The following is a 21,836-nucleotide window of genomic DNA, read 5'->3' on the forward strand; positions in this document are numbered from 1 at the left end:
TAAAGAAGCATCCCCTCTCTTCACTTTATCTTCTTCAATACACTACTTTCTATTGCACTTCTCTCGCCACACTACTGTCTTCTACATCACAACACTGCCCTTTGGGCAGCTAAGTCCCTCAGTCATCGGCGAACCAGTCTTAGTGACCTCTCAGATACACCTATATCAGCTAAGGTTTCAATACTTCCTACTTACTGGTTTGGTAACCAGGGTGTGTTCAACTTCCTCTGCACGAAAGCGTAGAACAGGAATCTCATCATCTATGTGCTTGAAACAGACGTCGTCAAGCATATAGATCCATGGTCATTGGAGGATAACATCTACCCGCAGAGGAGCAACCGCAAATGGAAGTTTTCCTCGCAAATAGTGTCGTTGGTCTCCCCATGATTGTAGATCGCCACAAAATAACTTGTTGGCGCTGAATGTATGGCCGTCGTCGCCCCAGGCAACATCAATGGGCATTTTAGGGTTATAGGTTTGGAAACCATGTTTTGACACCCATCCCTGACGTACCATCAGTGTTGTGCATCCTGTATCAATCAGAATGCGACAAGACTTCCCATTCAACTTGCCATGAACCACAAATGCACAGCGTGCGATCAACGCATCCGGCTGCGATTGCAGTGCCTCAGGGCTAGTCGTATCGGTTTCAGTGTCGTCTGGCGGGCACAGGCGTGCCCCCGCAGCAGACGCACTGCTACAATCAACCAGTATACCATCAGCGGACTCAGGGCGTATAGCCTCAACTTCCTCTTCAATGGACACCATTGCACAATGAGACAAATAAACGGTGTCTTTATTAAACTTCTCTACTGAAAACCCTTCTTCTGACCGGCATTCCAACGTGGCCTATCCTTAGCCTCATCGGAAATCTTATCCTTCTTCCTTTTAGGGCAATCTCGCGCACAATGACCCATCTTTCCACAATCGAAACACTTCATGTTCGAATGCGTAAGGTTTAGCAGCTTCCGCATTCTTAGCTTTCCCCCCCTTCTTGCCCGCAGTACCCGCGGCAGAAGAGACATTAGCACGTTTAGGCGCACTAGGGGCTTCAGGAGTTGCAGTAGACGTTGTCCTGGACGTCCTGAAGGCTATATTAATCGTCTAGAATGATTGTATCGACTAGGAAGCTCGTTTTGCTCGAAAAAAGTGGTGCTACCATGTGATGTGGACTACCTTCCACACGGGTTGTATAACTGATGTTTGTATAGGATAACTCCTTTGCTGTAAGGTATTGTAGACGGACTGGATGTTCGCCGGCGCTGCTATTTGGTATGTAGTAAAAGAACTACTTGTTGTGAATAGGAACGCGCGACGTGCAGTGTTAAAGTACCCATGAGACTGGAGTCCACTGGAGAACACTCTCGAGACGCCTCGTTCTCCAATAAGACCGGGCAACTCACATTACACCCCTTCCCCAGATTCTACGATGCAAACCTACTCCAGCAAGCTCAAGCAATGTAGAATATGAAGGTGTCCGGGATCGCACCCAGCGCAATCCTGAAGCGCCGTTGCGGCAAGAACACTCAAAAGGAATACCTAGTCAAGTGGGTTGGTTTTGCTACCCTACCTGGCAACCACCCTCTGATCTCATTAAGACTGAAGCGTTGGACATCTGGGAGACCCGTCCCAAGGCTTTACATGCCAGCACCATTGAGGACTACTCGTGCGCCTTCAACGCACGTACCGACGACACCCCTCAATCCGTCACCATGACCTGGCGGCAAGCGATGGCATCCCCGCAATCAGCCGCCTTCAAGCTCGCTGCTGATAAGAGTTCCAAGCTCTCGTCGATAACGGTACTTGGGAGCTCGTACCCCGTCCGCGCGATCAGCGCGTACTCGGTAGTACTTGGGTACTTTGTCAAATCTTCACTCCGGACGGTACTTTCAAGAAATTCAAGGGGCGCGGCGTCGTTCAAGGCTCTCGTCAAACCAAGGGCATTGACTATAAGGACACCTACGCACAAACCCTACCCATGTCAGTTCTTCGCCTTTCCCTCGCCATTGCCATCTCTCTCGGTATGGAGATTCATCAACTTGATGCACCCAACGCATTCTTATGCAGTACATCGACGGACCCGTCTATGTTGAACAATTTCAAGGCTACAAAGATCCGCACAAACCGCACGGAGACTGGGTCTATCTCCTTCGCAAGGCTCCCTACGGTCTGAAGCATTCTCCACTTCTCTGGTACCGCACCCTTCGCAAAACCTTCGGTTCTCTCGGCTTTACCCCGCTGGACAACTGCCCACGCGTCTTCTATCGCTATGCGACAACGACGCGCACTCTGGACACCCTCCAGATGCTCCTTATCTATGTGGACGACTTCGTTGCCTGCTGCTTTCCCGTACATGCCAAGCAAGTGAAACGTGAACTATGTTCTCATTACAACTGTATGGATATGGGTCCCATCAAGAACTGCCCTGGTCTAGTCTTCGACTACCAGCTTTCGCCGTCAGGGAATTGCCTCAGAATCAGCAATGTTACCTATATCGACGGTTTACTCGAACGATTTGGACAACAAAACGCTACCCCGGTCTCTCCGCCGTGCGGCGTCTTGGCGCGTACAAAACCCGCCTCTGCACGTCCCCCTTTTCCTAACAAGCTTCTCTACCAGGAAGCAGTGAGGGCCCTCACGTGGGCATCCATTACCTGGCGCTGGGATATTTCAACTGCCGTCGGCTTCATAGCCCATCAGGTCTCAGCTCCTACCCAAGCTGACTGGAAGGATGTACTTCGCATCATGCGCTACCTTAAAGGCACCCGCACCTTTGCGCTTACCTACCAGTCCGGTCATTCAGATCAGGTTGGACTTCGCGTCTATACCGACGCATCATACGCAGACGATGTCAAGGACCGCAAATCTACGGTGGGCATCGCCACCTTCTTCAACGGCCAGCTTATCTACTGGAAAAGCACCGAACAGAAGTGCGTAGCTCTCAGCTCCATGGAAGCTGAGTATATTGCCGCATCCCCCGGGTACAACGAGGCCTACTGGCTCCGCTCCATTCTGGCGGAGGTCTTCGGCAACGAATACGGCAACATCAAGGAACCCATGCCCATCCACATCGACAATCAGAGCACCCGCGAGATTGCCAACTCCACGGCTATTACTCGACGCTCCAAACACATGGACGTATGCTACCACAAGCTACGCAACGGCGTGGCGAAGAAGGACGTCATACTCCTCGACACCACGACGCAGCAACAACTGGCTGATTTCACGAAGCCTTTTCCTCCCGAGAAACATACGAGATTTATTCAAGCAATTCAAGAAGGACGTGTCGCTAGCAATAGACAGCCGGCGACGACTACGTCTGAATAAGACATACGAAACACCCATACCGGGACAGCTTCTGGGCCCTATATACAACTTTGGCACCTTAACCCGCCACCGTGATAGCTACCGTGATAGCCACCGCTGCCCCGGCACCGAGGGCTCCACCGGCTCCAGCTCCGCCTCCACCAGGCGGACCCCCTGGACCACTTCCCCCACCGTTTCCGTCACCATGATCATCATCACTCAAAGACGAATCATCCATGTGGTTTCTCAAGTACTGGAGTCACTTCATCAACTTGTCTCGCTTGTGTCTCTCGGCTGCCTCACTGCGGCGCGTTGCCTCCTTCATTTTCTCCTTTGATATGCCCCCTGTTCCTATGTACCGCGACTCCGAGACTGCCTTACACCCAAGGTAGTCTGCCTCCTCCATCAATGCCTCAAACGACCCCTTCTTTCTCTTCGATTGCTGCAGCCTCGCATGGGTAGCCGCCAGGTGTTTCGCGAGGTTCTCATGGTTATCTTGCCGATACCAAAACGTCGCCACCTCTGTCGCCAGTCAAAGAGCTTCTCTCACACGGGATTTTGACATCGAGGAGTCACTTGCAGTCGCTGCAGAAGATGCGCGCGTTGAGCGCATAGTCGGTCGTGAGGGTCCCGGTGGAGGTACAGCTGGAGGGACTGCCGGCGTCACCGTCTTACGGGGCCGTTTGTTTCTTCTTGCCATCGCCGCTCTTCTTTACGTTCCTGTCTTTTTTGCCTCTGTTTGCCATCATTTTGCGTATCAAGTGGTGGTCTGGCATACTGTAGTTGAGTATGGGAACGTTGGTCTTACCTCTCTGGGGCGACTGACAGCTGTTTCTTGTTTCATACTCGCGGCGTTTCCCTCTTCTTTCATTTCCTTTCATTTTAGTCATAGCTATTTATTGAGATAGCACGAAGATGCGGCACTTAAAAGGCTCTGCAAGACTTAGGACGCGTCTTGGAAGGCTCTGAAGATGTCTGGACCAGTTCGCAGACATCCAGGCGTCAGCACTGCGCTTTCATGATGTTCTTAGAGCTGATGGCGGTGAGTAGTGCCCGTATGGAGCTCTGATCGGGTTGTTTTAGCTAGATTGGGTTTTAGTTAACTTGTGGAAGCCTGTAGCACCTTCCGCGGGCTCCGCGGACTTGGCAGACGTCCATGGGGGCATCAGCAGGCTGCACAGACTTGGCGAAACCTTACCAACCTTAACTGCGGCACTCAGAGACGCCTTGGGCGTTCTGAGGAGGTCTCAGAGGGTGCTTTGGACGCCCCAGCACATAGCTAAATCCCCAATAAAGAAGCATCCTCTCTCTTCACTTTATCTTCTTCAATACACTACTTTCTATCGCACTACTCTCGCCACACTACTGTCTTCTACATCACAACACTGCCCTTTGGGCAGCTACGTCCCTCAGTCATCGGCGAACCAGTCTTAGTGACCTCTCAGATACACCTATATCAGCTAAGGTTTCAATAGGCTCTGCAAGACTTAGGTGGAACAGATTCCTACAAAAGGCAGACCTGTTGCCCATCCCCTCCCCTCACTTTATCCTCTTCAATACGCAGCTTTCCATCGCACTACTCTAGCGACAGGACTGTCTTCTACATCACAACACCGCCCTTTGGGCAGCTACGTCCCTCAGTCATCGGCGAACCAGTCTTAGTGACCTCTCAGGTACACCTATATCAGCTAAGGTTTCAATAGGTTATGAGCCCTGAGCTTTATCATCACTAAAACCGTCTTCGCCAATCCCAGTCCAGACGTTCCCAACCCCCCTACGGACGCTTCCTATGCCCTACTCTCAACTTATCCCTCCAAAATCACCAGTTTCCAACCGAAAAAACACGCCAAAGTGCTCAACTCGACAAGATACGCACTACTTGACACCCAAAACGCGTCCAACAATACAGCATCATCCAAAACGCGTCCACACACCAGAAACAGACGACTTTAGCTCGAACACGCAATGGCTGGAGACTCAGAGACTTCGAAACTTATGGTGGATAAGTTCACAGGGGAGAACTACCATCTATGGAAGTTTAGGATGATGATGATGTTGAAGGCAAAGGGACTTTGGGTGGCAGTGGAAGCTGGGAAGAAGGAGAAGGAAGGAGCTAGGGCTACAGCAAGCTCGTCGCAGGGAAAGGGGGCTGAAGGGGAGGAGGAGGAGTTGATGGAGAGGAAGGACGAGAGGGCTTTGGCATACATCTGCCTCAGTCTGAACGACACGCAGCTTATGCATGTGCATACAGCTCAGACGGCTTGGGAAGCCTGGTCTAAGCTAGCCGAGGTGCACGAACGAAAGGGGCTCGCCAGCAAGCTCTTCCTACGTCGAAAGTTCCTTACCATCACTATGAACGAGTCTGACTCGATCACAAACCACATCAACGAAGTCAGACAGCTCGCACAACAGCTGGAGGCTATCGGCGCACCAGTACCCGAAGACGATATCATGACAACCTTGATATACAGCTTACCAAACAGCTACAAACAAGTCGTCACGAGCCTCTAAAGCAGGGCGGACGACTTAGACATGGAGTCTTGACGGCCAGACTTCTGAATGAAGAAGCTAGGCGCAAGGAGAACTCAAAACCAGTCAGATCGACTGGAAACGCCTTCGTTGGGGACGGAGGACACCAGCAGGAGGCTGGGGGTTCAGCCAGGTTCGCCAGGAAGAAGGGAAAGTGCCATCACTATGGTATTGAAGGGCACTGGAAGAACGAGTGCAAGAAGCTCAAACGAGAGCTAGCTCAAGCCAACAATGCGAATCAAGCCAAACCACACCAGGCCAGCCAGGGAACCGGGTTCCTCTTCATGGCAACTATGAAACGCACGGAAATCAGCCCAGAGTGCTGAATTATCGATTCAGGAGCCTCTCACACATGACACACGTCAGGGAATGGCTCCAGGACTACAAGACGCTGGAAACTGAGATCCAGGTCCAGCTAGCTGATGACCGATCCGTCCTAGCCATCGGAACAGGCTCCATCTCGATTAGAACACAAGGGGAGCACGCTGGCACCCTTCGAAACGTCTGGTTTGTTCCCAAACTGGAAAAGAACCTCATCTCAGTAGCCCAGCTGACTGAGAACGGAGCACAAGTCGAGTTTTCGAGTGCATAATGCACAATCAAGACCAGGGACGGCGCCTTCAGAGCTCTCAAGGACAACGGCCTGTACACCATGTCAGCCCAGGCTTCCCTGAACACGCCTACTCAGCAGGAGCACTTCGTAGCACACCCTTCCATATCTGGCATCAGAGACTCGGTCATGTGAATGCCCAAGACGTCCAGAAGCTCACCAACGGCTACCAACGTGATATCACAGTCACTGGACATCCTGATGGTCACATCTGCGAAGTCTGCACGCTCTCCCAGCAGTCCGAAGCTCCCTTCCCGAAGAAACAAGCTACCCAAGCCACAGATATCCTGGCACTCGTCCACACTGACCTCTGTGGCCCCATGAGGACATCTACCTTTGGGGGATGTCCTTACTTCGCATCATGGATTGATGACAAGTCCAGAATTGTCTGGGTCAAGCTCCTACGCAAGAAAAGCGATACTTTTGATGCATGGGAGGAATACAAGGCACTTATGCAGAAACAGACTGGGAAATCCATCAAAGTCCTCAGATCAGACAAAGGAGGCGAATACGAATCCCTCCAGTTTGCCCTCGCACTCAGAAAGGCTGGAATCCAACATCAGCGCGCTGCTACCGACACCCCAGAGCAGAACGGAGTAGCGGAACGTATGAATCGAACTCTAGTCGAAATGGCACGCTGCCTACTCACCCAGGCTGGTCTTGGACACGAGTACTGGGGAGAAGCGCTGCAGCTGTCCACATTAGAAATCGCTGCCCTACGGTTGCCCTAGCCAACTCCAAGACGCGATACAAAGCCTTCTTCAGTCGCAAACCCATCCTCCTTCATCTCAGAGTGTTTGGATGCATAGCCTATGCTATGGTACTCAAGAAAAACCGAGGAAAACTGGACAACAAAGCCAAGAAGTGCCTCTTTCTCGGCTATAGCTCTTCCAGCAAAGCCTGGAGGCTCCAGTCACTCGAACCCGATGATCAGGGCGCCATTATCGAATCAAGAGACGTCCAGTTCAATGAAAACAAGTTCTACAACAGCCTGGACAACGAAGATACCATGAAGACACGTCAGATCGCTCCTATGACAGCTTAGCTAGCTTTGAATTCGATCCTGAGCCTGACAACATTGTTTCACACGCACCCAAGCCCACAGACACCACCAAATTACGCCCGCACGCTGCAGGGGGGGATTCTGACCTCCCTGACTCATCTCCCAACCCACAACCTGACACTGATCAATGGGCAGAGGCCACAGACGACCTAGACAACCAGGAAGACCAGGAAGATGACGACTTGGTGCACTACGGACGCATCACACGCTCCCAGAGCACTCCAGTACGCCAAAGCAACCTAGCCTATGCCCTGGCTACCGAAGTACTGCACACAGAGCCCAAAACCCTCAAGCAAGCTCTAAACTCCAATGACTCAGCCAAGTGGAAGGAAGCCATGGATGCTGACTACGCATCCCTCGTCAAGAACGGCACCTGGGAGCTCTGTCCAGCACCCAAAGATCGCAACCTTGTCGGATGCAAGTGGATTTACAAGATCAAGACGAATGCTGATGGCAGTATCGAACGCTACAAGGCCAGACTAGTCGCCCAAGGCTTCTCACAAGAAGAGGGAGTTGACTACAACGAAACATTCGCACCAGTGGCCAAGTTAGACGCCATTCGGCTACTCCTGTCATGGGGAGCAGCTCAGGACCTCGAAATGGATCAAATGGACGTATCCACCACATTCCTGAACCCGACACTCAGTGAGGAGATCTATATGAAGCAGCCACCGGGCTACATCAAGCGAGGAGAAGAGCATCTCGTGCTTAAACTCAAGATGGTCTTAAGCAAGGCCCCAGGGAATGGAACATCGAAATCCACGGAACTCTCGTTGAGGAAGGCTTCCCACATCTCAATTCAGACCGTTGCGTCTATATCAGATTCTTTGAGGGCTGGCTACCCATCCTGATCCTCTAGGTGGGCGATTGCTACGTCTGCAATTTCGAGATGCTGAAGTTGCCAACGTGTTTATCCACTATGAACCTCATTTTGCTCGAAACGAGTGGTGCTAACATGTGACGTGGACTACCTTCCACACGGGTGGTATAAATGATATTCATATACAATAACTACTTTGCTGTAAGGTATTGTAGACAGACTGGGTGTTCGCCAGCTCTGCTATGCGATATGTAGTAGAAGAACCACTTGTTGTGCATAGGAACGCGCGACGAGCACTGTTAAAGTACCCATGAGCTTGGAGTCCACTGGAGAACACTGTCTGGAAAGACCTTTCCTTAGACAGCAAAAGGTCTTTCACTGACCTCGGGAACATGTTTCACTTAAACAGCGATACATGTTCCGCTGACGCGTCGTTCTCCAATAAGACCGGACACTCCACATTACAGCTGACAATAGCGACGTAAACTACATCACGTCACGCGCGGCGACGCAAGAACCAACCTTCCACACATCACACACAACTGCGGCTTAGGGACGCCTTGGCCTCAAACAAACACACATCACACAATGAGTCAACATTATAAAATGAACATGAGCTCTCCCTTTCTTTACATATCCCTCATAGTTCACCTCTTATTCATTCGGCGCCCTCCTCAGGATCTGAGGGAGGTGTCGGGGATATCTCATATTCACTTATACTTCATATTATACTTCTTTGCTTCTACGTGATCCAAGACCTGGGCTCTCAGTGATACATCCGAGCTCTCAGTGATATATTACATAAGGCGCCAAGCCTCACAGAAGCCACGCAAGCCCCACTGGCAGCCCATATATAAAGCTGTCAGTCGTGCGGCTGCTGCGAGAAGCTTCTCACTTTTTTTCTTCACACCAATACACTGTTCTCAGCCCTCTCAGAAGGGTCCAATATCGTCTACGTTTCCTCTGACGTTACAAGCCACCAGTCCCCTATTCCTGCTCGTCTTTTTCATCGTCATCATCAAGTTGAGGAAACTGGACAGCTTGCTGTATAATGTTGGGCAATGGTGCAAGAATCACAGGTTGTCTGTCCCATCTTCTCAGCCGACCCATTACGTCACGCACCTCCCAGTGCTCTGCTGATGCGTGTACCGACACTTGCTTTTTATTATTGGTCTTGAAAATAACAACGCCGTTACAGGTAATGGTATGAGAACCAATCCAGGTGATGAAGAAGGAACCGCCGAAGTTGTTGTGTGCCACGTTATCCTCATCGAGCAGAAATGTGTTGGGTGGAACTGGAATCTGTTGACCTTGGAAGTTCGCAAACCAGAGACGCGCCACGTGAGGACTAAGTTTTTCAATGCGGATCTTGAATTCTGGGAACTCGTAGGAATAAGTGTTCCCGTTACGAAACGAAATAGAGCCGCGTGAATTCACTAGACAGAGAAAAGTAGCCATTGTTGTTAAATAATATATATGCAAATAAAACAGCCGACAAACCGTACTGTATTGAAAAAGGCTTAGGCACGACGGGGGTGTGCGGTAGCAACGATGGGAGCGAGGGGCTGGTCTGGGGACGACTACAGGACGGGCGATGGCGCTGAACGGCGGAGAAGAAGTTGCGGAAGAAGGAGCTTCTCAGCCTCTCAGGGCAACCAACCCTGCACAGCCACCCGGACTCTCCGGACTTACAGGAGCTTGCGCGCTCAGCAGGCTGTCGCCGTTCAACCCAGCTTCTCTCAACGTCACCATTGCAGACATTATTGTCACGGAATTCAACACCAGACACATACAACACCTCCGCCGGCCACAGCAGCCTTCCCAAGTGGCTGGACTTCGGCTCCCCACTCTCCTTTTCGCTTTTGAGCTACTGTGGACTTGGGAATCAGCACGCAAAGGTATGGTCATGGCTGTCCCGCGCCCATTCCAACACCCCATCTTCGGCATCCTCGTTCCTTGACGGTGGCCTGCATGTACAGCGGAGCTGGGAGTATGTTACAGAGCAAGACTGACTCTTCCTTTCCCGCTAAATATTCACAGACAAAAACCCCCGCCGATGGGGTGCAAAGGGCGCGCCAGATTCAACTACCCTGCACGCTGGAGGAACGGAACACAGTACATTCCCGGTTGCATTGGTTGTGAGAGACACACCTGACTTTCGGCGAGTCTCAAAGGATGTTTACATGAGGATAATGGAATTCGGTTATTATCCAATGATGGGGGCTGGGGCATACGAGCCATATGCATGCAAACCGTGCGTCGAAAATGGAGGACGCTCGGTTGGATGACGAGTGGAGGAGTGCAGAGAGCTGATGGATCTGGGGCAGCGGAGGGGGTGGATGATGATGTTTACGTGCAGGTGGACGATATGGACGTGGAGAACCCTTCCTTTGACGTTATCCAGGACCCCGACGAGGAGTTGAGGCTGATTGGTTTGGGTCAGTCTCCGCTCGTTGGGGATGAGGAATATGGACGGAAGTTGATGCTCTTTGTGGAAAGGCCGTACAACGGGGAGCCCTTCGAGCCAGAGCAGGCGAAAGATGTCATTGAGTATATGGACACACAATGCGATGGCCTGCTTACCGCAACGGCAAAACAGCTCCACAAGCCGTTGGAATGCTTGCGGATCCGAGATAAAGCTGCAATCATCTTCATCGTTTGTTACAAAGCTGCGCTGATTGATCCAAAGGTACGTCCTGGTGTCAGGCATCATCCAGATAGCTTAGTGTCCGCTGACACCATGAAGCGGGCTTAGGAGATCAACACAAAGCACATTTGTATATTGAAGCCATTCATATGGAGGCAAGATGCATACGCCTGTGTGAATGCGTCTACGCGGGATATATATGGATGAAATGAGGCCGTCTTGTTGATTTCACGTACTGCGTGAGGAATGATTGAAAAACTATAGTAGTAGAGGGTCCCGGCGCTGTGGAGGCCCTAGGGAACTCGCCCAGGATATTGAGCGGCGTTCCGCTGCTGATGCAGTTACTTTCCCTAATTCTTATGCCGATCCCTCCAACCGCTTGGCGATTTGGAATGCAAAGTACGCGAGGGTGAACCTGAGGGATAAGACGAATGAGCATAGCACCCTTTCGCAGAACGGACCGGATCCATTTTTCGTTATCGCCCCACAACTGCAGCGACTCGCGCTCTAGCCACTCACCAAAAGGTCGCTATGGCACTGAAAATCAAGGCGCCAGCCAGAAACCAAAAGAGGACGAATCCTCCAAAGGCCAGGAAGCCCCCTTGGACCATGGCTACTCCCGTGCCGGCAACACCCAGCACCACAGCGCCGGTCGCTGCTCCGTATCCCGTGAAAACGGCGAGGGGAACAGCGGCAGCTCCTCCGAGAGTGTAGACGAAAGCCTGCAAGGCGAAGAACAAAGGGAATCAATACCGCGGTCTGAAAGAGGCAAGGGAAGTGATATATTGCACGTACCTTAATAGGCGGGTACCGGTCAAGGATCGCCTTAGACGTGGAGATAGCGGTAACAGCATAAGACTGGGCCGTGCTGATGAGTGGCATGACTTGCCCGGCGACGGACTGCACAAGGCTGCTCTGCTGGAGTTTTGCTTGGACGGCCATGGTTGGTTTCGAGGGTTGTGAGAAGGGGCGAGGGTAAACAAATTGGCGGTTTTGGAATTGAAGATGGCGGGCTAAGCGAGGAGGTCTCTCTTTTATTATGGCCAGCGAACTGGGCTTGACAAGCGGCTTTCGTCACACCCATTTTGCACCCCCAAAACGCCGTAATCAATGATAAAATGCACAGAATAGCAACGCAAAGAAGGTTGCCGAACGGCGGGCGGGGAGCCAACCTTGACATCATGCATTATCGCCCAATATGGGCTTGTGAAAGTAGGATCTGCGCACGGCCCATGTGTCAGGCGCGTGCGAAGAGGAGACCCGTCAAGCAAGCCATGCTTGATGATTCATGCATCCTGTCACATTGGATATTCTGTCACTGACCGCACAAGCGTGCGAACAGAACTTCCCTTCTTCATGCAACGCCGAAGTGAAAACTGCGTGAGTCGGTGGAGCCTTTCACCAATCCTGCCCGTGCGCCGCAACTCTTCCAGGTTAAGAACGCTCTCGAACACAACACCCCGTGTCGGCGGCACATGCAGATGGGCCTGAGGCTCCGACCGATGTACAGTACTTGTGGATGTCTTCTCTTAGATTCATATTACAGTAGATCCTGGCCAAAAGTCATCCGTCCTTCACCGCGGGGCGCAAGAATAGAGGCTCTGTACAAGGCAGTTGCTTTTGGGACTTCACCCACGACGAAGCAAACCCAAGGAGAACAGAGTCCACCTGAACATGTAAGCGCATAGAAAACATCGGTTTGCTTTATGTTGATACGAGACGCCTTTGGAGTGAGGGTCGCATCCTAATGCCAGGCGAGATAGACGTGCGAGCTAGAAGCATCACCTTGAACACTATAAGTACTGTACACCTCCGGGCTAGGGTGCAGTTTAGTGGGTTTTGCCCCCGTAACCCACCCGATCCAGAAGCTTCTACTGCGCGTGTTCTCAGCACGCGCATTCCCGGAATCTTAACCCTGATCTTGACCCACCATCTCGCAATTCCAAACCCAAAATCATGCCCAGCATGGAGCAGTTCTCCAGCCCCACCCTACGCGCTGCAGAGGAGTACCCTTGGTCCCAAGATCGCGAGGAATTTGAATTGGAAGTGGCCGAAGAAGACTACGACCAGGCATTCAATTCACTGAAGCAATTGAGCGGGAGAAGGTGGATATTTTGGAAGAACAGGAGATAGAGGCCCGCTTAGGACTAGCCAACTCTCGTCACCAGCACTTGTGCTATGATGATCCCGGTGCCACACAGTCCCATTCTTGCCCACCGACACCGAGCATTCCGGCTCGCCCATCGACACCGAGCATTCCGGCGAGCATTCCGGCGAGCATTCCGAAGACGAGGAACCTACTGAACATCTAGACCTCACCTGGGAAGATATTTTCGAGATAACAAGGACCGTTGAAAGCACAGTCCAGTTCTGTTTCAATCAGAGACTTATCCTGACCAAACGGACGTGCCCAAAGCCAAACTGCCGTGGCAGCGACATGAGCCTGGTGAAGGACCAGACAATAATCGACGGTCTCCGCTGGCGCTGCAAACGTGCAGGTTGTCGCAAAACCCTCTCAGTTTGGACCGGTAGTTTCTTTAGCCGTTCCCACCTGTCGCTTGCCCAGGCACTCAAGATCATGTACGCCTGGAGCCAACGCCTTCCGCACGCCGATGCCCAACATCAAGCGGGTGTCAGCACCAAAACGAGCCAGACAACCTGCGACTGGTACCACTTTTGCCGGGAGGTTTGCGTAATGGCGGTGCACGCTGGGGACGATGGGAAGATTGGTGGGCCAGGGAAGACGGTGGAGGTCGACGAGAGCAAATTCGGCAAACGAAAGTTCAACAGAGGAAAGCGGGTTGAGGGAATTTGGGTTTTTGGGGGTATCTGTCGTGAGGATAAGCGGAGCTTCCTAGTACCCGGAGCTTCCTTACCCTCTAAGAATGTAGTCTTCCGTAGTTTCTTTTCGCTGCATTGCTAGTGGAACTTCCCCGACTAGCGGCCTCCACGCCGAGCGGATCACCGTCCCTCAACAGTGGTCTGGCGCGCCATTGCAGACGATGGGAAGGAGGGAGTGGTGTATCTTCGTGACTGGTGGTCTTACGCATTTATCCTTCGCCTCCCGATCGGTCGGAATTGCCTCGATTGCACCATGGGATGGCTAGTCGGCACGACACGAACATCAGCTGCATGCAGTGCTTACCTGTCCCGAGTTCGCGTTTGACAGTTTTGACAACCAAAGCGGTGGCTGTGCATTTCATGGCGTTATGGGCGATAGGCTGCTACTTGTACAGTACTCTATGTACAGTACAGTACACTACATACATATGCGACACTGCGCTCCGAGAAAGTCCGTCACCGAACCGTCGACGACCAGGGTTACCGTCCAAATGTCATGAAGGGAACGCAACGCTCGGCCTGGAGAACCGTCGAATTTGAAGATGAACAGCCAAAGTTTAGCGCTTTTGGGGACTCGGGAGCCCTTGTTATATCTCCGTCATACGTTGCCCTAATCGCACTGATATCAATCACTACCGCTAACCTCTCGAGGGAAGGGCTGAGAGCTATCGTAGGATCTAGAGCGGTCCGGAGGTAAATACCTGATGTCCCTTCTATTGTCTTTCTTCACGCTAAACCCGTGGTTCCCGTGACATAGGTGGAGAACGCTCTTCAAGGATCATGTGCATGGAACGGCAACGTGAGTTCTTTCCAGAGAGTTTTGAGACGGGTATCAAACTACGGGGGACTAACAGTGATCCTTAACCTCAGACTGCGATGTTTTTTCTGCAACCAAGATGTCACATTTAACAAGGAAGAATTGGCCTTGCGCGGGGAGAGGAGCTGGCGATGCGGTGAATGCGGCAGTATGAATGGGAGCGATGAGGTTAGTAGGACGGATGGCAGGTGAGCATTATCATATACCAGAAAATACCTACTGACATAAGCGAATTGGATTGCCAATAGCTGGACAGACAACGGCACAACGGGACAACGGCAATAGCTGAACAAATCAGGGGACCCATAGGCGGTTCCTCGACAACATGGTCTTCAAACGAAACATCTCCATTCTGTCCAACATGCACGCAGAACCATGAGATTGTCCGGAGACTAGTAGCAGAATACGACCCGCAGGATGATGTGGGTACCCACCGGGATCCTCAAATAGGCGCTAAAGCGTGGGGATGTCTGACAACTGATTCCCACTCAGGAGTACTTTCATGAGACGGTCGACTCGTATAGGTCGCATCTCGAGGAGGTGTACCCTTCGACATGCGCATCTTGTTCAGAAGTCGTCTCGGCAAAACTGGCCGCCGAATCTCTCAGGCTGAAACAGAGATTGTTTTATCAAAGGCTCAGGGACTCAAGCGCATGGGCTGAGGAGGATCTGACGGTTGTCGGGAGCTGGTTAGAGAGCTCCGGCGCGATCTGGGCTGTGGTGTGGGGCTCGGATTTGTGTTGGTGGATGGCGACTATGGCTATGAGCGTATGGCATTTGCGTGGTATGTACAAGACGACCAATTCGTGGGCAGGTTTGGTCAGGTGCTAATATGACGTCTTGATCAGGCGTGTTATACCCGCATTCTTTTACAAGCTCAGCGTACTGGACCTCTCTCGATAGGGAGTTCATCATCAAATCACAGTCAAATATTCCCACTGCTTCGGACTCTTTGATGCCGCCCGTGTTCTCGAGCATCTTGCGTCTGTCATGTCTTACCATGCCACCGCCAGAGTCAGCGGCCAACGCCGAATGTTTCCAGGGAACGACAGCGGCGCTACTGCTGCTAAACACTCTGTCTTTGCCCGCCGTCTTTGCTCGGTGGCACCGGTCGTCTTCGAAGAGTCGCTACACGTATGGATTTGGCGTGATGGTAAGTCCCTTCTATCGTATCAGAATTGAATTGCAAGTAGTGTCTAATGCGCCTTTCACTCCCAGGGGCGACGTGCAACAATTACTCTCGCCCACTTCATCGCGCTTTTTGCACTTCGCGACAACGATTGGAATCCTGGACATACAATCTTCATTCATGTGTTCTTCCTGTATCGGCAGGCGTATGAATTCTCCAAGATGTTGATGGACTCAGTAGTATGGCAACGCGTCTGGGCGTATCTCGTCGACGGGGACTCTGGTGGTGCGACACATTCTGATCCTAAACAAGATCAAAAACATTCCAATGCGGACCCTCTCACCGAGGAAGCTTCACCTAGAACGCCATCATCACCGTTCGTTACTTTACGGCCGACGCACACAAACGCAACATCCCGCTTCATATCCACTCCCGCAATGCAATCCACGCGGCCCACATCGTTCGGCCCCTCTCCCTGCTACCATCGGTCATGGGAATCGTCGACGGCAGACCCATCAATGCTCGGCATCGAGCGCGCGTTCATGACTTCCACCCGGCTCACCGACGCTGACACTCACCCTACGCCGGTCACCCCCAGTCTTCCGGTGTTTGCTCAGAGCAGGCAACGCTTCAGGCGGACGGCCGCCTTGGTGAAATTGTGGGTGGCCATCGATGCTCTTGCTCTTTGTCTCTCACTTCTTTTGAAGGGTGATGACATAGCAGATGAAGGCCCGGATATCTATACGGTTACAGGCGAAAGGCCTACCCACAGCAAATTCCGGAATTCTTTTTCAGCGAGCATACTCGTTCTCCGACTCATAACTGCATTCGGCGCGCGGTCGTGCCACAACCACTTGCGTGACCGCGTCGCCGCCGCATCGGCGAACGACAATGGCCGACGCACCGCGACCAGCACCATACGCTGGCGCTATCTTGCCCGTTTACTGGCCCTGCGCTTCGCGGGTACGGGCATCGTGATGCTCTTACCGGTGCTGTCAACATCTGCCGTCACTCCTCGCCACGATCCAATGCAAAAGTCAACGCCCGCGACCGTGGCGCCTCTGCCCATCGAACTGCCGGCCGTCTTTCAAGAGCACTACGGCCTTCACGTGGTGTGGACTGTGTTGGCAGCTCTGGCAGCGCGGATTGGGCTGACCGGTGCTCTGGAGCTGGCGCTGTTGGGGGTTATTGGCGTACTGTTGGTTTGGGAGTAGTTGTAGGAGAGGTTTTATTTTAGAGTTTTGGGGGAGAAGAGAATTCAAGGAAGTGCATCGTTTGCCGGCTATTCTTCTGGATACGGTCTTCTGCACCAAGCGAGCAAATGCAATCGTGGCCAGTGGAAAGAGAGATCCGTCTATGCTCGGCTGCCGGAACTACACACGAAGACGTTTATATTATTTCCATTATATGGACAAGAACAGGGAGCATAACAGGGGGATAGGGAAAACGAAAGTACAAACGAGAAACAAAAGAATGTGCACAGGAAAGGTAGGAAGGGAAGGGATTCCAGTAGGTAAAAGGGATGTGGTAAATACACTTAAGAAGGGCACTACAACGCGGGCAGGCGGACGACAATTTGCTCCGGATAACTTTCTGTCAACGGCGCCAAAGTCCTATCCTGTCCAAGTCCACAGGTGGATCCAGCTATCCCCACATAAAAGCTCCTAATACCTAACATCGTACATGCGCCCCTGCTGGTGTCCATGTCCCGCCTCATCCCGTCCCATCGCCGCCAACCGATCATCACTGAGCAACGGGTCGCGGATCTCCCACACGTTCGATTTGCCGCCCACAGAGAACTCGAGGTCCTCCTTCGTGATCGAGTCCCAGTATTTGTAGACCATCATGACGGCGAGGAGGGAGCAGATAGTGCCAAAAAACATGCCGTCGACGTAGTGTTTGGCCATGTCGCAGATTTTGGTGGAGAGGACGAATTCGAAGATGCGGCCGACCACGAAGAACGCGAAGCCGACGAGGATGTCGCCTGTGCAGAAAGATCAGGTTAGCTTGACAGTTTTCAATTTCTCGTGGTTCGATGTGATATGGATTCCGTACCTAGAGGCCATCGGTCATCCAGGGTGTTGACGACCAGCACGATCTGGAGCACGACGTAGATCAAGATGAAAGCCACGGAAAACACAAAGTAGAAGACGAACAGAGCCGTTGGGTCGGTTTTGCTGAATCCGGGCATCTTGGTGAAGGTGGCGATGTTGATAAAGAAGCTCAGACCCCAGATCACGAGGGAGCTGATGCGGATGCTCTGTGAGGGACGGGAAACTGGGTGATGAGTTGACTGCGTGGCGGTAGATTGGTACACCAAGTCGAGACGTACCCAGAGTGACAATGGCGTGCCGTCCTCAGCCCACTGGAATCCGACGAAACCGTTGAGCAATAGGCACCATAAGGTTGTAATGATCATGGCGATATGTGCTGCTGCAAAGTACTAGGACGAAACGACAATAGTCAGTATTCTAATATAACCGCAGTCAAACGTTGTTCGTACTCCGGCGCTCAGACTTACTGGATACGATGCGTGAGCTGTTTGTATGATTCCAGACACGACCAAGAACTCGAGGATAATGGTGAGGAAGTACATGTAAAAGAACATAACGATTTCCTTTCGTCCTATGAGAATAGAAGAAGAATTATAAGCAAAGGATCTACAACCTTGCGCAGGAGAAATGTACTTACCGACGGCGGTATACTTTGTCTTGATGTGGTAGATCATGATGCCTGTCATGAACAGAGCGATGATATGTATTACGAGAGTTGCTGGGAAGGGAAAGCGAGGTTAGAAGTCGTTCGATTGCAACAATAAGATTTCTGCCTCGATCTCCATATTCAATTCAAGGATGGCCCTTGTCGAGACCCAAGAATGTGGTGGGACTAGACCTCCGATAGTCTGCTGGCTTCCAAAACAGCCCTCAGAAAGGCTTTCTCCGCGCGACTCCATCCGTCGTCCCTCGCACCTTCATCGACTGCGACCTTGCCCTTGTCCTGTAAGACGCAGACCCGTTGACATTCCAACATTCCCGAGTGTCCCCCTTCCACCGTCATTCCCTTCTGTCGAAAGTCCGGAGCAATTGCATTCCCTCATAACATCCTCCAAACGCACCTGGCTCAAAAATGAGCAGCTTCCCCATCTCAATGTTCCTAGAGTAACATATCGGCTCTATCCCGGTCTCTGAGCCGACCAGCGGACACAGACTGAGGGCTATTTGGTTGCAAAAGTAGTCGAATTTGCCGAATTCGAAGCTGGCCATTGTGACGGGTTCGTGGCGTGGGTGGAAGAGAGAGTTGGGTTGTGAGTTGGTTGCTCGACACTCGTAGTTGTTCCGGTGGGCGTGCTGGAGAAGCTGCTGTCTGTCTCAACACTATCGACGGTTCCTGTTGTCGGTTTTGCTGACGGCTTTCACACTTCTGGTGGTGGGTGAGGTATGACGGACCGTCCTCGCTCCTTCTGTACTTTGCAAAGTGATGTGGAACCGACCAACGCCCCGTAGAGTATGTACACTACTGCCTCTTCCGTATGCCGCAGAAAGAGACGCCGTTTCCCAGTCGGTTGGTTGTGAGTGCGGGTGTCCGTGAGAAAGTGGCCAGCAAGTTGGAGGGCGGGTCAAGAAGCCAGACGCGAAAGGAGGATCGCCTATTAGCACAATTGGGATGGGATGCAAATTCATCAATAATCATGCCAACTTAAAGCGGCTCTCTCTCTCTCTCTCTCTCTCTCATCAATTCTCAAAGCAGCCGCACACGGACATCCCCACGTCGCGTCCTCCTTCAGTGGACCTTCACTTTGGGAAAATCAATTATGATGGCCCATGTGAGGGCGTGCGAAGTCACCGCCTCCCGCCCGCTCCACCCCGTCATCGCTTGAAACAGCAGTTGATTGCGCATCGACTCCGTGGTCACGTGCTTGGAGCCTGAATAATTCGTGCTTTCTTTTGCCGACTCTTCAACCTCTCATCTCTCGACACTCCTCAACAGAGCAAGTTTATACACCACACATAAAAAAGAGGTGAGTACCCTTCTCCACCGAAACCAAAGCGTTGCTCAATGTGAGTACTGCTGGTTCACTCTACGATCGTGCTGAAATTGGAGGGTGACAAATTCTACTCATTATGCTGCAGATCCGGTGGATGAAAGCGTTGGAGACTCTAGCTGTTATTAGAATTGGAAAACGGCGCGGCGGAAACTGAGCGGGGTGTGAGAGGACCGCGAGGTGTATACTAAGCTGCAATCCTTTGACCGAGGTTTCTGCGGATCCGTAAATATGGGCCACAGAGGCTTTGTGCATATCTCGGAGAGCGGCCTCTGCAAATGTCGGTTTTGTTGAAGAAAACGTCAGCATGAGAACACGCGTCCGTGCAACTTGTCTCGGTGGGGCTTTTCCTTCCCCTTGGCGTTGCTGATGATCGGAGGCGCCTGTGTCCGCTCCCAGGTTCCAAGCGGCCTTGGCTGTGTGACTCTGTAATTAAAATGTGGGTCCAGGATCGGCCGAGCCCCGAATTTCTTGAAACTTGCAGTGTGCAAGTGTGCGGGCGACGCCCTTCGTATAAAAGCAAAGACCCCCAGACAGATCCGTTTCCTTCAAGGATTCACGGACAGACATATATGTACAACCTCTCTCCTTTGACATATACCTAGTACCCGCCAGAACTGCTGGTGTCCATCGCCATCCCCCCTACTATTCCCGACACTCTCCCGCCCAACAACAACAGCCATGGAGTCCGGCCGAGTCGGAAAGCGCTACCGACACTCCGGCGACCGCTGCTGCTGCTTCCCCTCCTTCAAGCACTTCTGCTGCTTCTGCTGTCTCATCATCCTGCTCATCCTCGCCGCCATAGGAATCGCCCTCGGCCTCCTGTGGCCAAAGGTTCCCGCCAACGGTCACGGCAACCCGTATGTGGCGGAGTCGGCCGATGGGTTTACAGCGGTCTTGCCCAAAGATGTGAAGAACGGGACCTCTACTTGGGCACCTGGTGTTCTGCCGAGGTTTCCTACTAGCCCGACTTCGGGGTTCGGTTTCAGCGTTGGAGCTGGATTGGATGTCTGGGCTGATAACCAGAACAAATATGCCATCGCTGCCGATAAGGTTACTGCTACGGTGAGTTTCTGGGAGGGGCGAACCCGCGAAGGCGGGAGCGAGGGCATTCATTCGAGCATTCTGCGCGACATTGTTGTTTCCCTTCATAATTCCATATGTCGTCACATGCTGACCATCCCTCTCACATATGTGTTATAGGGCACGATCAACGACATATCCGGCCAGCCAATCGACACCTCCAAATTCAGAATCTTCGTCGACATGGTCGATGTCTCTTTCCCGAAAGGCCGAAACACCACTGTCAAGATTCCAATACAAATCATATACAACGGCGCAATCACCGATCTCGTCGGTACCGACGACAAGGTCCTCCAATTGCTCTCCTCCAGCTGCAACACGCCCATTCTGAACTACCAACCCAACGGCAACTCGCCACCCTTGGCGTTCAAGTTCGACGTCCAGATCTCACCCGAGGTCTTCAAATTCGTCAGCATCCCGATCAGCTTTGGACCGCTGAACTTTGCGTGCCCTGATTCCCTCAAAACTCAATTGGGCGTCCTGAGTAAAACAGCGGAGCCTTTTGTGAAGGTTCTTGGCGCGGCGGGTACCCTGGCGGGCGGAGGTGGCCCTGGCGCCGTGGGGGCGATAGCGAGCAGCGCTGGCGTGGCTATCCCGACGGGTATCCCCACGGCCCTTCCGGCGGGGATTCCGGGAGGAGCGGTTCCGACGGACTTGGGCGCCGCTGCTTCTGCAATCGGCGCAGGCGCTCTGCCGACGGCAATTCCCGATTTGGCGGCGTAAATGAGCAGGTCTCATACAAACAAAGTGTAGACTACCCTTTGCGTATTCATAGCCTTGAAATTCTTCTGTGTAGATAGACGGGCCACGTTTTGAGTTTCTTTGGCTCTGTATTCTTTAACTTAAGAATCAAAGCGACTCGAAGGGGACACATTCTAAGGACTACTCTCATCCAATGCCGCAAATAACCGAGACGTTACCGGTCTTCGTATGATGATTGCAAGATTCG

The 21,836-nt window shown here is 52.2% G+C and overlaps 6 protein-coding genes across 6 annotated transcripts; 4 read left to right on the forward strand and 2 right to left on the reverse strand.

Moving 5' to 3' along the window:
- Positions 1-9,777: 9,777 nt before the first annotated feature.
- On the forward strand, positions 9,778-10,692 carry EV422DRAFT_396005 (uncharacterized protein). The gene is made up of 2 exons (XM_053066893.1): positions 9,778-10,226; positions 10,369-10,692. Exons 1-2 carry the CDS (start codon positions 9,923-9,925, stop codon positions 10,614-10,616), a joined length of 552 nt encoding a protein of 183 aa, XP_052926674.1. The 5' UTR covers positions 9,778-9,922; the 3' UTR covers positions 10,617-10,692.
- Positions 10,693-11,207: 515 nt separating this feature from the next.
- Positions 11,208-12,142, reverse strand: EV422DRAFT_396002 (uncharacterized protein). Its single transcript, XM_053066892.1, has 3 exons — positions 11,771-12,142; positions 11,495-11,697; positions 11,208-11,390 (listed from the first exon to the last, which is right to left on the reverse strand). Exons 1-3 carry the CDS (start codon positions 11,915-11,917, stop codon positions 11,333-11,335), a joined length of 408 nt encoding a protein of 135 aa, XP_052926675.1. The 5' UTR covers positions 11,918-12,142; the 3' UTR covers positions 11,208-11,332.
- Positions 12,143-13,237: 1,095 nt separating this feature from the next.
- On the forward strand, positions 13,238-14,089 carry EV422DRAFT_396023 (uncharacterized protein). The gene has a single exon (XM_053066894.1). The coding sequence runs from the start codon at positions 13,413-13,415 to the stop codon at positions 13,896-13,898; it is 486 nt and encodes a 161-aa protein (XP_052926676.1). The 5' UTR covers positions 13,238-13,412; the 3' UTR covers positions 13,899-14,089.
- Positions 14,090-14,196: 107 nt separating this feature from the next.
- Positions 14,197-17,116, forward strand: EV422DRAFT_396088 (Ima1 N-terminal domain-containing protein). Its single transcript, XM_053066896.1, has 7 exons — positions 14,197-14,509; positions 14,574-14,615; positions 14,687-14,801; positions 14,882-15,055; positions 15,129-15,417; positions 15,482-15,786; positions 15,852-17,116. Exons 1-7 carry the CDS (start codon positions 14,313-14,315, stop codon positions 16,974-16,976), a joined length of 2,247 nt encoding a protein of 748 aa, XP_052926677.1. The 5' UTR covers positions 14,197-14,312; the 3' UTR covers positions 16,977-17,116.
- A 1-nt stretch (position 17,117) lies between these two features.
- EV422DRAFT_396035 (chitin synthase III catalytic subunit) lies at positions 17,118-19,225 on the reverse strand. The gene is made up of 6 exons (XM_053066895.1): positions 18,878-19,225; positions 18,454-18,534; positions 18,284-18,387; positions 18,095-18,205; positions 17,818-18,022; positions 17,118-17,746 (listed from the first exon to the last, which is right to left on the reverse strand). The coding sequence occupies exons 1-6, from the start codon at positions 19,023-19,025 to the stop codon at positions 17,427-17,429; spliced, it is 969 nt and encodes a 322-aa protein (XP_052926678.1). The 5' UTR covers positions 19,026-19,225; the 3' UTR covers positions 17,118-17,426.
- Positions 19,226-20,197: 972 nt separating this feature from the next.
- Positions 20,198-21,783, forward strand: EV422DRAFT_523749 (uncharacterized protein). Its single transcript, XM_053069941.1, has 2 exons — positions 20,198-20,869; positions 21,008-21,783. The coding sequence occupies exons 1-2, from the start codon at positions 20,486-20,488 to the stop codon at positions 21,608-21,610; spliced, it is 987 nt and encodes a 328-aa protein (XP_052926679.1). The 5' UTR covers positions 20,198-20,485; the 3' UTR covers positions 21,611-21,783.
- Positions 21,784-21,836: the final 53 nt, after the last annotated feature.

The sequence above is a fragment of the Fimicolochytrium jonesii genome (assembly GCF_025526975.1).
Source record: "Fimicolochytrium jonesii strain JEL569 chromosome Unknown EV422scaffold_7, whole genome shotgun sequence".
NCBI classification, from domain to species: Eukaryota; Fungi; Chytridiomycota; class Chytridiomycetes; order Spizellomycetales; family Powellomycetaceae; genus Fimicolochytrium; species Fimicolochytrium jonesii.

Bases quoted from the DNA above. Each gene is read 5' to 3' on its own strand.
- EV422DRAFT_396005 (XM_053066893.1), top strand. From the start codon at position 9,923: ATGGCGCTGAACGGCGGAGAAGAAGTTGCGGAAGAAGGAGCTTCTCAG. The intron at 10,227-10,368 runs GTATGGTCATGG...AAATATTCACAG, and splicing joins TTGGGAATCAGCACGCAAAG to ACAAAAACCCCCGCCGATGG.
- EV422DRAFT_396002 (XM_053066892.1), bottom strand. From the start codon at position 11,917: ATGGCCGTCCAAGCAAAACTCCAGCAGAGCAGCCTTGTGCAGTCCGTC. The intron at 11,698-11,770 runs GTACGTGCAATA...TTCGCCTTGCAG, and splicing joins ACCGGTACCCGCCTATTAAG to GCTTTCGTCTACACTCTCGG. The intron at 11,391-11,494 runs GTGAGTGGCTAG...CTTATCCCTCAG, and splicing joins AGTGCCATAGCGACCTTTTG to GTTCACCCTCGCGTACTTTG.
- EV422DRAFT_396023 (XM_053066894.1), top strand. From the start codon at position 13,413: ATGAGCCTGGTGAAGGACCAGACAATAATCGACGGTCTCCGCTGGCGC.
- EV422DRAFT_396088 (XM_053066896.1), top strand. From the start codon at position 14,313: ATGAAGGGAACGCAACGCTCGGCCTGGAGAACCGTCGAATTTGAAGAT. The intron at 15,418-15,481 runs GTATGTACAAGA...CGTCTTGATCAG, and splicing joins GAGCGTATGGCATTTGCGTG to GCGTGTTATACCCGCATTCT. The intron at 15,787-15,851 runs GTAAGTCCCTTC...TTTCACTCCCAG, and splicing joins CGTATGGATTTGGCGTGATG to GGGCGACGTGCAACAATTAC.
- EV422DRAFT_396035 (XM_053066895.1), bottom strand. From the start codon at position 19,025: ATGGCCAGCTTCGAATTCGGCAAATTCGACTACTTTTGCAACCAAATA. The intron at 18,535-18,877 runs GTGCGTTTGGAG...TTCCCTTCCCAG, and splicing joins GCTGCTCATTTTTGAGCCAG to CAACTCTCGTAATACATATC. The intron at 18,206-18,283 runs GTAAGTCTGAGC...GTTTCGTCCTAG, and splicing joins CAGCTCACGCATCGTATCCA to TACTTTGCAGCAGCACATAT.
- EV422DRAFT_523749 (XM_053069941.1), top strand. From the start codon at position 20,486: ATGGAGTCCGGCCGAGTCGGAAAGCGCTACCGACACTCCGGCGACCGC. The intron at 20,870-21,007 runs GTGAGTTTCTGG...TATGTGTTATAG, and splicing joins CCGATAAGGTTACTGCTACG to GGCACGATCAACGACATATC.